Here is an 11,232-nt window from a genome sequence, read left to right on the forward strand (position 1 = left end):
AGCTTTTAGGCGCGGTGCCTTGTCCAACGTCTCTAATCTAGAGCTACGCTTATGTTACCATTAGATTGCGGGGAAGCAGAGAACATGTGAGGGACGACGACGATAGCCCGCATTTTGAGGTTACATGAGTTGGCCGATGTGAAGATCTTATGCATTGATAGGCGAGATTCGAGTTTAGAGCTGATAAAGGTCTCCGATTGCGGGTTGGACCCGACGTGGTCTCTGTGCGCATGCATCCTTCGTGTAAGTCCCTGTGCCTGTAGTATTGCCTATATATATTGTACCCCCGGCAATGTCGATCCCATCGTTTCAAGATCCAACATCAAAGCTCCATCTTGAGGATTCTTTGCCGTTTTCCGAGATCAGCCTCGCAAACCATGGCTAAAAAGGCAGAGCCTTCGCCATATGGCGATGTCGAAGCCCAGGATACCATCTCTGTTGCTGCTGCTCCCGTCAGCGCCTTCGACAACTATGATACTCAAAAAGCGGAAAACGAGCAACAGCATATCGGCACTCTTGACCGTAGACTCAAAGCTCGTCACGTTCAGTTCCTTGCTCTCTCTGGAGCTATTGGCACAGGCCTCTTTGTTGGTAGCGGACAGGTCCTCTCTTTGGCGGGTCCGCTCTCTGCGTTTATATGCTACATCATCACGGGCTTCAACCTCTACTGTGTGATCAACAGCCTGGGTGAGATGGCAGCCTGGTTACCGATTCCAGGTGCGGTGCCGGTTTTTGCCTCACGGTTTGTGGATCCGGCGCTTGGCTTTACGCTGGGATGGAATTATTGGTATCAGTTTGCTATTGGTGTGCCCATCGAGGTGTCTGCCTGTGCCATCATTGTCGACTTTTGGCCAAACGATGTGCCCAAGGCTGCGCTCATCACTGTCTTTTTTGCTGCCATGGTCATCATTAATTGCTTGCCGGTACGCATTTACGGAGAGGCTGAGTTTGCGTTTGGTGCCATCAAGTTGACCACCATCGTTGGCTTAATCCTGCTCATGTTCATCATCACTTTGGGTGGTTCTCCATCCGGCGATAGAATCGGCTTCCGATACTGGCACCATCCTGGCCCAATGAATACTTACCTGGAAGATGGCGCGTTAGGGCGCTTCCTCGCTTTCTTCAAGGTCTTTATCTCAGCCACCTTCGCCTACGGTGGCAGTGAGATTGTGGTGGTTGCCTCAGGTGAAACTCAGGATCCGCGACGAAACATTAAGCGCTCCGTTCGACGAGTGTTTTGGCGTATTCTTATCTTCTACGTCCTTTCAATCTTCCTCGTTGGCCTTTGTGTCTCATCTGAAGATCCCTCCCTGCTCAATGCTATCAACAGCTCTGCTCCGGGTGTAGGTGCCAGCCCGTTTGTTATTGCGATCAAGAATGCCGGCATCAAGGTCCTTCCGCATATTATTAACGCAGTTGTTCTCTCTTCTGCCTGGTCAGCTGGCAACTCATTCTTCTATGCTTCCACCAGAGTCCTCTATTCGGCTGCCTTGGACGGCAAAGCTCCTGCAATTCTCAAGTATGAGAAGTTTGGTGTGCCCTATGCCTGTGTGGCCTTGACCACGGCGCTGAGCTGTCTCGTCTATCTGAACGTCAACAATCAGTCCGCCGAGGTTTTCTTCTGGATCAGCAACCTGAGTGCTGTCAGCACGCTCATCGTTTGGGCCAGCGTGTCTTTCATGTACCTCCGCTTTTACTACGCCCTCAGATACAACGGTATCGACCGTGATACTCTACCCTTCAAGGCCCCATTCCAACCATATTTAGGCTACTTTTCCATTGTTTTCTGTCTTGTTATTGCATTCTTCAATGGATTCGACTGCTTCTTCCCCGGCCGATTCAGTGCCAAGTCGTTCATCCCGCCATATATCGACATTCCCATCTTCTTGTGCTTGTTTTTCGGCTACAAACTTGTCAAGAAGACAAAGTTTGTTGGTTTGGCAGAGATGGATCTCTGGTCAGGGAAAGCTGAGATTGATAGACTGGAATCCACGTGGGTCAAGCCAGTGCCACGTAATTTCCTGGAGAGGATCTGGTTCTGGATTGCCTAAGTCGGAGAATTTGACAGAGGGGCCATTTACATATAATTTGTCTGTCATAATATTAAAATATTCATTATATATCTGCCTATGGTTCGCTGATTCTCGATATCGTGGGCGCGGATCGCTTCACAGCAGAAGAACCCAGCTGGCCTTGTCTACGAGCGCTCTGGAATGCGAAGTGGTATCTGGTAATAATACCGGCTGCGCCCTCTTACCACCAAGCTACTGTGAAGCTATTATCAACTGTGCATTATTAGCGCAGGTCCAGCCGCTTAAACGGCTATGACTGTGTGCTACCACTGTTGTCCATTCGAGAAAGATACGATACTAGTATATTACAGGATTTGTACATAGGCTAATTACATGAATACAGCGCGAGCCGAATTAGCGTGCTCAAGGAGCCTGGTTAAAGTCATAGCTGTTCCCGAACCCACGGTTCAGATACGACTTCATCGCTTCCTCAGAGCTAACCCAATCAATGGGAACTTCAAGTCCCAACTTGCCCTCTTGGTCGAGCTTTTCCAAGATTGGTTTCATGTTGTCTCCAAACTGCAACTTCATGGGATTTCGGTACCATGGTGCAAAATGAATCATGGCGAGCATGATCCGGACCTGCTCAGATGGGTTGGGCATACCGGCATGCCACAGTCTTAGGTCTCGCAACACGACTGATCCCTTCTTCACGATGGGCTGAATGGGTGGGCGGACGGCCTCACGCTCACGTAAGAAGTTCTCCTTGATTCGGCCACTTGCTCGCTCTCCGTGTGCGCCTTCTTGAAAGGAAATGTCTGTCTTGTGTGTTCCCAGCCAGAGTTCTGTCGAGCCATTCTCCGGTGTCATTGTTACCAGAGGTACGTTGACAACAAGAGCGAATGGGTGCGCTGGGTGAGCGAAATCGGCATCTGAGTGCACCGGCTGTCGCTGAGGAGAGGCACCGGGGAGGGGAGGCATGGCCGAATTGGCAGAGCAAAACGTCCACTTGGGTCGAGGGCCGAGGACAGCTGAGGTGACTTGAGTAGCAACGGTATCTGTGTGGGAGAATGAACGGTTAGAAAGCGATTCTTCGCGGATCCAGTCCTATCAAGTGGTCTATCTTACTCGTGAATATTGATGGATAAAAGAACTCAGCAACGGGGGGCGCATCTTGCTGCAAGTTTCCCTGGTTGTAGTTGAACGGCCCCTTTCCGCCCATATTTTGAAGCACGCGGGCATCCTGGACCATTTTGGCGTTGAGGCTGTCAATGTCCTCATGCGGTACGACATCCTCAATCACCACAAGACCATCTTGATGGATGTGTCGCACGGCCTTTTCAAGGTTGCGCTCGTCAAGCCTGGCATTTTTTATCTCGCTGGCACTTGGGCGCACCACAGCAGGCCAGTGAAGACCTGGAGCTGGCGAAGCTTTCGCCGCGGAAGCAACTGTCGCCAGACCCCGACTGATGACATGGAGTCGAGGGGCTCGAAATCGGACTGCCAGCATCGTAACTTTGTGATGGGTGGTATCTGATAGCAGGCAGTTTTCTGATATAAATCAATTTAATAAGGGCTTTGAAAAAAGATAAGGCGCTCATGCATTGATGCAAAGATTTACACTTTTATACCCTCCCTTCCCAGTCATGGGGCCGCAGTAAGTGATGCTATACTGAAACCCGAGCTCGGGATATCATGCTCACTTGGATCAATACGAAGCGGGGGACATGTCGCTAAGCAGACCCGGACTCGGCCCCGCTTCCCCAGAAAAAGTTGGAGATTCCAGCTCGGGGAGTCCTGCTGCTGCCCATGAGTTCTTGAGGCTGGAGATCAGGCGTTCGACGGGCCATCCGACAGGCCGTTTACACGCTGCTAAGCGGCGGATTACCTCTTGTCTGGCTTGCTCGGACCGTATGAACTTGCCGCCTAGGAAGTTTTGTATCGTCAGATGGAGAACGAAGGGGTGGATATGGATTTTTGTGGCGGGCCACTTACAGTAGGCAATAGGGCCGAAAGAGTTTACAATCACCGAAGGTATGTTGGTTGTGAAGGCGATCCCACAAATTGCGAGGGCATAAGCATCTAGCAGCTCCTCCTTGTTTGTTTCATGACCGACAATGCCGACATCGTTTGCCACTGAATGAAGTAATGAAAGCTGGTCTGGCGGTGCTAATACGGCGAGGATGGAGAGCGAGACAAGAGCGTATTGCCTCGCAGATGCTAAATGCGAATCAAACCCGAGTATCAGCAACATACCCACAGTGGCAGTGTTGAAGTTGTTGGAGAAAGCCTGCAATATATGACATACCGTGAAAATCTTGTAGAAACCAGAAGCTGGGTAATTCGCCAACTGTTGACAAAGTCACAGACCGGCCTCTGGAGAATGGTTTGACGTGCTGTGGAATCTCATCGAGCCAGGCGTGAACCATTCCAACGAACTGCCGCCACTCAATTGCTGAGATCTGGTAGCTAAAGGCCTTGTTGATGATCTGACCGAGTATGAGCGAAATGGAGTGGAGTTGATCGTGGCCATTCGTCAATCTCGGAGCGGCGGATCCAGTCACGTCCATCTTCAATGGGCAACCCTCGAACAAGCTAAAAGTGATGTCTTCCCGAAGGTAGTTCCAAAATCCGGCGGCGAGGAGGCTTTCCGGGGGGCTCCCTGCAATGGAGCCTTCACATGATGCCAGCGAGTATGCGCCTCTGAGATGTCTGTTGGGGTCAATGTCCTCTGATCCATGTTAGCCTAGGTACTGGAACCCCAATTGCATCTGTTTCCAATGGATTCTCTTGGCTCACCATCGAGAATCTCGTACGACCGCAACAAGCAGGCCGCTGCTAGCGCGACGCCATTCGTCAGCAACTCGCTCTTTTCATCCAGCTTGATGAGGTAGGCGACACAACGGCTGTGGTAGAATCCAGCCATTTCCCTTGCAATCTTGGGCCCCGTTGTCTGGCACAGGTGCTCAGCTGATAATGCAACCACGGCGCTGAAAAGGAGTGGCTCGTCCAGGGCCAGCTCCGGCACCTTTGTGGCGAATTGACGCAAGGCATCTCCAAGGTCGTACCATTTTGCCAGCTCCGTGATGTAGTTGTGAAAATACCAAGCCACATCTGGCAGCTCAAGAGCATCTCGGGGACTCTCGGGAGATGGAAATCTGGTTCTTCCAGCGGCTCCTACGGAATGTAGCGGCTCAGTTAGCTCAGAAGACGAGATATTTGAGATCCGGGGAGGCGGGAAATTGCGGGGAGATGTAGCAAGTGAGTTTTGAGAAAGTATAAAAAGACTTCAGGTTGACCAAACGCACCATTAGCAGCAGCAGCAGCAGCTGGTTCTGATGGATGATGATATGCCAGCCATCTAGATGATTTTTGTGGACGCGCGCAGTATCTCCTTGATCTTGTGCATTGGCCACAAATGGGGCTTGCCTCGTCGCCTGTCAGAAAAGGGGCACATGTCAGTCATTCCAATGGCGTGTATAACGAGGGCGAGGGAATATTCTGAGAGTTAGGGGTGTACAGGAAGCCCTGGGGGTCTGACAAGATTCGGTGCTACTCACATTTTACTTTGCGCTGCCTGCACGTATCGCTGTTAAGCAGAAGCCGACGGCAGATGTGATTAGACACTGGCGTCGATAGTCTGAAGGAAGAATCATTGCTTACCAGGCTATGATACCACAAGGTCAGTAAGAGTAACAGAGGCAGGGTATGGAAGCAGGGGAGTCGATGCAAAGATAACATGTCCACACACACACACCGTTGCATACGCGACAGTACGCATATCAGGATGCATGTATGTACACACTCAGATGCAAAGGAGCAAAGGAATGGGCCGAACCTAGCGTCTTGTTCGACAACCCAGCGCTTACCTGCTATATTCAATGCCCGAGGCATTGGCTCTCGATGGTATTCACAGATGTGATGATTTGACGCACCCCTAGTCTTGATCTACCACGTTCTTCACGGGTTTGTCAGTTGGGAAGTGGTTGATTAGGTAGACAAAGGCACAAAACCGAATTTACATCAACCAGTGGCCCACCGGACGTTTGTAACTGATTGAATAGCTTTTGCGGGGAAGCAGACAGTAGTAAAAATAGAGGTGGAAAGCGGCGCGTCTGCTGCAGGATGCAGAAAACCTCCATGAACAGGCGTCTACGTACTATGAATAGGCGTCTTCTCATAATTGTCTAGACTGCGCACTAAAGAGTCTGGAGCCGTCTAGGGCCGATCGACCGTTTAGCCGCACAGTAGAGATCTGGTGTTGCTGGTATCTGCATAAATGCGTGGCTGACTCTAGGTTTGGCCAGTTTATAATAGCACTCTGATGTTGCTAGTCTGTCTGTACGATACATCCCCTGGCGAACAACCTGGCAAATACACAAGGCGTTACTATCTCGATCCATAAATTTGACATGAATGCCGCATATAGTCTTTTCTGTAGGATTTTATCCCTTGAATTTGCAGTCAAACTCGAACAGTTGAAGACGTGGGTACGATGCTACTCTTATGCGTTTTCTGCTACCCTACAAACATCAGATGCAATGTCGTGATCTTTTCTGCTATGCAGTGAAACGAGGGACAATAACGAAATTGCACCGCATGACGCACGAATCCCTGCTGGAGGGGTGATACATCAAAGTATTGTGCTACAAGACCCCGAATCATTTACACGTGCACCACTATCAGGCTCCTAAATGTGAATACCCACGTGCTCATGTTGTTTCTTTAACGAGATGCGCATATTATCTAAGGCCCTCAGAATAGGCAATTGGTATAAGTAGGGGTATCATCGTCGACCTCGCTTCTCTCATTATTGACCTGCCCTTTTTGGCATCCTTATATATCACCTTGATAGTTATGAAGCAACGCCGACTTCAATAGGACGACGAAACAGATCTCGCGTAGCAAGCATTGCGGAGACTCGAGTAGGATAGGATTGAGGGGAACATTCTTTGGTTACATCTTGTGGGTAAAGTACAAGGTTTCTCATGCAGACAAGAACCTGCAAACGGAGGCATTCATACCTCGGATTTCCCATTTGGTGGTGTATTTCTCTTTTGTGCAACATGCCGAAGTTAACCGAACAATCTCGTCAATGAGTTGTCGCTTCGTTCTGCTCTATCCTCTCGCGTCGCTATCTATGGCTCTTGGCAGCCAAGCCGCCAATCTGAGACTTTATGCGACGATGTGACTGACTGATAGGCCCAATAGCCCAAGGAAAGACGCGGAAGCTACCCCGTATTAAAGGATGGTCCCTTTTGCAATTGGCTGCTCATCAATATTGCTACCGATAATTTATTTCTGTTTCGCTAAGTTGGCAATATGGCTCTTTCACCCTTTACTGTATCCGTAGTGAACGGTGAGGGGCCCTGCCAAACGACTATATCCTTACTCCATCGCTTGCAAGTAAGGTTATTTATTTATGGTTCTGAACAAGCATCAATCGCAAGGTTAATAAATCCCCTAAGTACCCCACGGGCAGAGATGGGGTGCATGTGTACTGAGCGCGGCTATACGCGTGGGCGTCTCCTAGCTCGCTTCATAATGGAACTGAACTCGAAAGTTGGATCGCATGGTAGCATTGATGAGGTTACAACACAGCTAGAACGCACTGCATCAGCCAATCAAGCTACCCCGTATCCTCCGCTTTACTGACACGCTGTGCAAAAGATCCTTTAAAAGCACTCAGTTCGTATTATCACAAAGAGGTTGGATGTCATTCTGCATGAACTGTACCGGCGTCAAGCACATAGACTGACACCCTCGGGGAGCATATGGAGCACGACGCGGCGGTACATGGATGTTACTCATTGATAGTATGATGTATCTTCATTTGGGAGAAATATGAGCGCTGCAACTTATATGTACAGCCAAATGCTGCAGCGATACAAATATATTGATATACAGAGTCTATTCCATTGGACAAGCCATAAGATGGCGACCCTTTCGGCTTCTCCCTCCCGTCTCGGAGTCCCGGTATAATTCAATATTAAATTCCCGACCCTACACTTCTCGAAATGGTGCGTACCTGGAATCAGATAACGGCGAGCTCGTCAAACAGGAAGGCCATTTCGAAGATCGCCCACCATCAACGGCTCTCATCTCCATCGGGAAGCTCATCTTGTCCAGCCCCTCCTGACGTGCCCAACAACTACAACTTTATTGTATAACGTTCTTTTCGGAGACTTAAATGCCGCTATTTGCAGCTAGGGGTCTGGTCTCTTCACATGCTGTCCTGTGTGGTCTGCATTATGACAGATATCAGTATGCCCCGCAAGTCGGATCTGATGGCACGCAACTACATCATCTTGTTGACTAATGGACATAGCAACCAGCAGAGAATGTTATCATGGGTACGAATCTTGTAGACCTTCTCAGAATTTAAGCTGTAGAGCGTGGGACAACGCTTGCGCATGAATATATGGGCGGCGGAGCGAGGATGGGGGCCACACCCCTCGGATATTCTTCAAATATCCGACCGCGTGCTTTTGGAGTGGCTGCTGCACCACAGTAGTTATCAATCACAAAGAGGTGGTGTGGCGGATGCCGTTGCCGTTCAAATGAAGTTGGCATCTTGGTTGGTTCGGTTTCTACCGGCGGTATTTGATCGTAAGAGCATGATCATTATTCTGCGATAAGAAGATGAAAGCTGGGGTCGTAGATTCCCCCCCTTTCGTATGATTCCTAGCCCACCCTGTAAAACAGCCAATTGCATGGAGAAGAAGGGCAATGATCGCAACTTCTTGCACGTCGTTCATGATTCTCTTGGCATGTTGTGACTTCGTGTGTGCGGTTCATTAGCATTAGATACGCAATATCCCCTGGCTATTGAGACATTGGTACCCAAAAGCTGTCCTCTTACAAAGCTCCATGCAGATGGAGATCGATAGTATCTGGCATGGCTTTTTGGCCATGGAAGACCTATAATAAGTGAGTTACATCATGATTACAAAGACTCGGGGTCTGCTGGCTCGTATTGATAGGCAGTGTTGCATCCAAACTTTAGATACAACACCGAGAAGCGTGATATGAACGAGAGTATATCATGATGTTCTATAAGCTTCTTTATCCTAATGCTAATACAGAAAAGCTCATGGAAGTGCCTTGTATGACAAAGTAGACCCATGTCTGATGTGCCAACGTGACGGCCACTGAGGTAGTATCGTCATTTTTGGCTTCCCAAAGACCAGTCTATCTGAATATTAGGCTCACTCATTGTTGGGTTCGCCATCGAAGGACCACAGAGGTTCTTGGAAGATGCCCCAACATTATCACAGCTGTCGTGGATGGTCTGCTTTCAGCATAATTACAGCATCGTACATGCGTACTTTTGTCTTGACAGTCTCGCAATTTGCCTTGGCGCCAATAGATAGCCATGCAGCATCGGTGGACTTCCCAAACCATCATAGTCTATTGACTATTGGTCTCTTGGGGAGAAGTATTTAGTGTTACAATACGGATTGAGCTCGTACAGAGCTTCCAGACCAGGAAGGTGATGAAGATAAGGCTCGAAGGCTCGAACTCAACCTCTGGATTATCGGAATTGTCGGCAACAATATGCTATCCATCATCAAGATATCGAGCTCATGGAAAACACATAAATAGACGTGAGAGTCTTGATGATTGCCTCTTCTCTTCATCCTTGGATCATCAACACAAGCTTCAAGGACATAAGATCCGGTCTCCAAGTGCCTTCTCACAAGCCATACTCTTAGAACAAGAACTCAATCCCCATCCTTCAAAATGCGGTTGTCCGTCCTTCTTTCCATCCTTCCCATGGTGCTGGCCGCCCCAGCCACCGAGAAGCGAGCAACGCCTGCTCCTCTCCTCGTTCCCACCAGCAAGCACGGCCTTGTTGCTGATCAGTACATTGTCAAGTTCAAAGATGGCAGCTCTCTCCAGGCTGTTGATGAGACTCTTACCAAGATTGCCTCAGACGCCCACCACGTCTACCAGCATGTCTTCAAGGGTTTCGCCGCAACTCTGGACCAGGAGACACTCGAAGTTCTTCGTAGCCACCCTGATGTAAGTATAAGTCCATCTTAAACACAAAGGCGTAGTTACTTACAATGCTTTTAAACAGGTTGAGTACATTGAGCAAGATGCGATTGTCAAGGTGAACGCCTTTGTTTCGCAGACTGGCGCTCCATGGGGCCTGGGCCGTATTTCCCACAAGGCTCGTGGCAGCACCACTTATGTCTACGATGACAGTGCTGGTGCGGGAACTTGCTCCTATATCATCGACACTGGAGTTGATGCTACTCACCCCGTACGTGAAGCTCGAAATTTAAGGAAGATAACATGAGAAATCACCAGAAGCTGACAAAGGGGCTTTATATAGGAGTTTGAGGGTCGTGCTACTTTCCTTAGGACTTTTGTTTCAGGCCAGGACACTGATGGTAACGGCCATGGAACCCACGTCTCTGGCACCATTGGCAGCCGCTCCTATGGCGTTGCGAAGAAGACCTCGATCTATGGCGTCAAGGTCCTCGACAACTCTGGAAGCGGTACATTCGCCAACGTCATTGCGGGCATGGACTTTGTTGCCGACGACGCGCAGACTCGAAACTGCCCCAACGGCTCCGTCGCCAACATGTCTCTTGGTGGTGGCTTTACCGCTTCCGTCAACGCTGCTGCCGCCGCCTTGATCGACGCCGGCGTCTTCCTGGCTGTCGCTGCTGGTAATGATGGTACTGATGCTCGCAACACCTCTCCTGCTTCTGAGCCCACTGTCTGCACTGTCGGTGCCTCGACTTCTGCTGATGCTCGAGCCTCTTTCTCTAACTACGGCTCGGTTGTGGATATCTTTGCCCCCGGCCAGGATGTCCTCTCCACCTGGCCCAGCGGACGAACCAACACCATCTCTGGTACCTCGATGGCAACTCCCCACATTGTTGGCCTTGGTGCCTATCTTCTTGCTCTTGAGGGTCCCCGAGACCCCCAGGCACTTTGCTCGCGTATCCAGGCGCTTGCAGGCCGCAGCCTCCTTTCTGGTGTCCCTTCTGGTACCATTAACGCTGTTGCCTTCAACGGCAACCCCTCCGGTTAAGCAACGGAGGCAAGCCAATGAAAGAAAGAAGCAGAGCACGCAAGCATGTTTTACATGAGAGTTATCGGACTAGCTGAGGGATGATGGCACTGACTTGGGGTTGAACATTCCTTTCGATGTAGATAAAGCTTAGCTTAGCTTGAATCGACGATGCCGTGCTTATTGATATGA

General features: G+C 49.7%; 5 protein-coding genes across 5 annotated transcripts; 3 read left to right on the plus strand and 2 right to left on the minus strand.

Annotated features, from left to right (window-relative positions):
- Nucleotides 1–377: 377 nt before the first annotated feature.
- On the plus strand, nucleotides 378–2,051 carry M431DRAFT_92558 (hypothetical protein; the record flags this gene model as incomplete). Its single annotated transcript, XM_024924375.1, has 1 exon — nucleotides 378–2,051. One exon carries the CDS (start codon nucleotides 378–380, stop codon nucleotides 2,049–2,051), a length of 1,674 nt encoding a protein of 557 aa, XP_024771550.1.
- Nucleotides 2,052–2,435: 384 nt separating this feature from the next.
- M431DRAFT_539620 (hypothetical protein) lies at nucleotides 2,436–3,644 on the minus strand (the record flags this gene model as incomplete). The annotated part of the gene is made up of 2 exons (XM_024921050.1): nucleotides 3,141–3,644; nucleotides 2,436–3,070 (listed from the first exon to the last, which is right to left on the minus strand). Exons 1-2 carry the CDS (start codon nucleotides 3,520–3,522, stop codon nucleotides 2,436–2,438), a joined length of 1,017 nt encoding a protein of 338 aa, XP_024771551.1. The 5' UTR covers nucleotides 3,523–3,644.
- Nucleotides 3,645–3,720: 76 nt separating this feature from the next.
- On the minus strand, nucleotides 3,721–5,906 carry M431DRAFT_498155 (hypothetical protein; the record flags this gene model as incomplete). Its single annotated transcript, XM_024917668.1, has 7 exons — nucleotides 3,721–3,938; nucleotides 4,008–4,232; nucleotides 4,321–4,743; nucleotides 4,812–5,189; nucleotides 5,321–5,449; nucleotides 5,573–5,601; nucleotides 5,878–5,906. 7 exons carry the CDS (start codon nucleotides 5,904–5,906, stop codon nucleotides 3,721–3,723), a joined length of 1,431 nt encoding a protein of 476 aa, XP_024771552.1.
- Nucleotides 5,907–9,264: 3,358 nt separating this feature from the next.
- On the plus strand, nucleotides 9,265–9,514 carry M431DRAFT_511031 (hypothetical protein). Its single transcript, XM_024919585.1, has one exon. The coding sequence runs from the start codon at nucleotides 9,270–9,272 to the stop codon at nucleotides 9,456–9,458; it is 189 nt and encodes a 62-aa protein (XP_024771553.1). The 5' UTR covers nucleotides 9,265–9,269; the 3' UTR covers nucleotides 9,459–9,514.
- Nucleotides 9,515–9,770: 256 nt separating this feature from the next.
- Nucleotides 9,771–11,232, plus strand: M431DRAFT_511032 (hypothetical protein). Its single transcript, XM_024919586.1, has 3 exons — nucleotides 9,771–10,037; nucleotides 10,096–10,281; nucleotides 10,354–11,232. The coding sequence occupies exons 1-3, from the start codon at nucleotides 9,789–9,791 to the stop codon at nucleotides 11,059–11,061; spliced, it is 1,143 nt and encodes a 380-aa protein (XP_024771554.1). The 5' UTR covers nucleotides 9,771–9,788; the 3' UTR covers nucleotides 11,062–11,232.

This window comes from Trichoderma harzianum, assembly GCF_003025095.1.
Source record: "Trichoderma harzianum CBS 226.95 unplaced genomic scaffold M431scaffold_11, whole genome shotgun sequence".
NCBI classification, from domain to species: domain Eukaryota; kingdom Fungi; phylum Ascomycota; class Sordariomycetes; order Hypocreales; family Hypocreaceae; genus Trichoderma; species Trichoderma harzianum.

Bases quoted from the DNA above. Each gene is read 5' to 3' on its own strand.
- M431DRAFT_511031 (XM_024919585.1), top strand. From the start codon at position 9,270: ATGCCCCAACATTATCACAGCTGTCGTGGATGGTCTGCTTTCAGCATA.
- M431DRAFT_511032 (XM_024919586.1), top strand. From the start codon at position 9,789: ATGGTGCTGGCCGCCCCAGCCACCGAGAAGCGAGCAACGCCTGCTCCT. The intron at 10,038-10,095 runs GTAAGTATAAGT...GCTTTTAAACAG, and splicing joins TTCTTCGTAGCCACCCTGAT to GTTGAGTACATTGAGCAAGA. The intron at 10,282-10,353 runs GTACGTGAAGCT...GGCTTTATATAG, and splicing joins GAGTTGATGCTACTCACCCC to GAGTTTGAGGGTCGTGCTAC.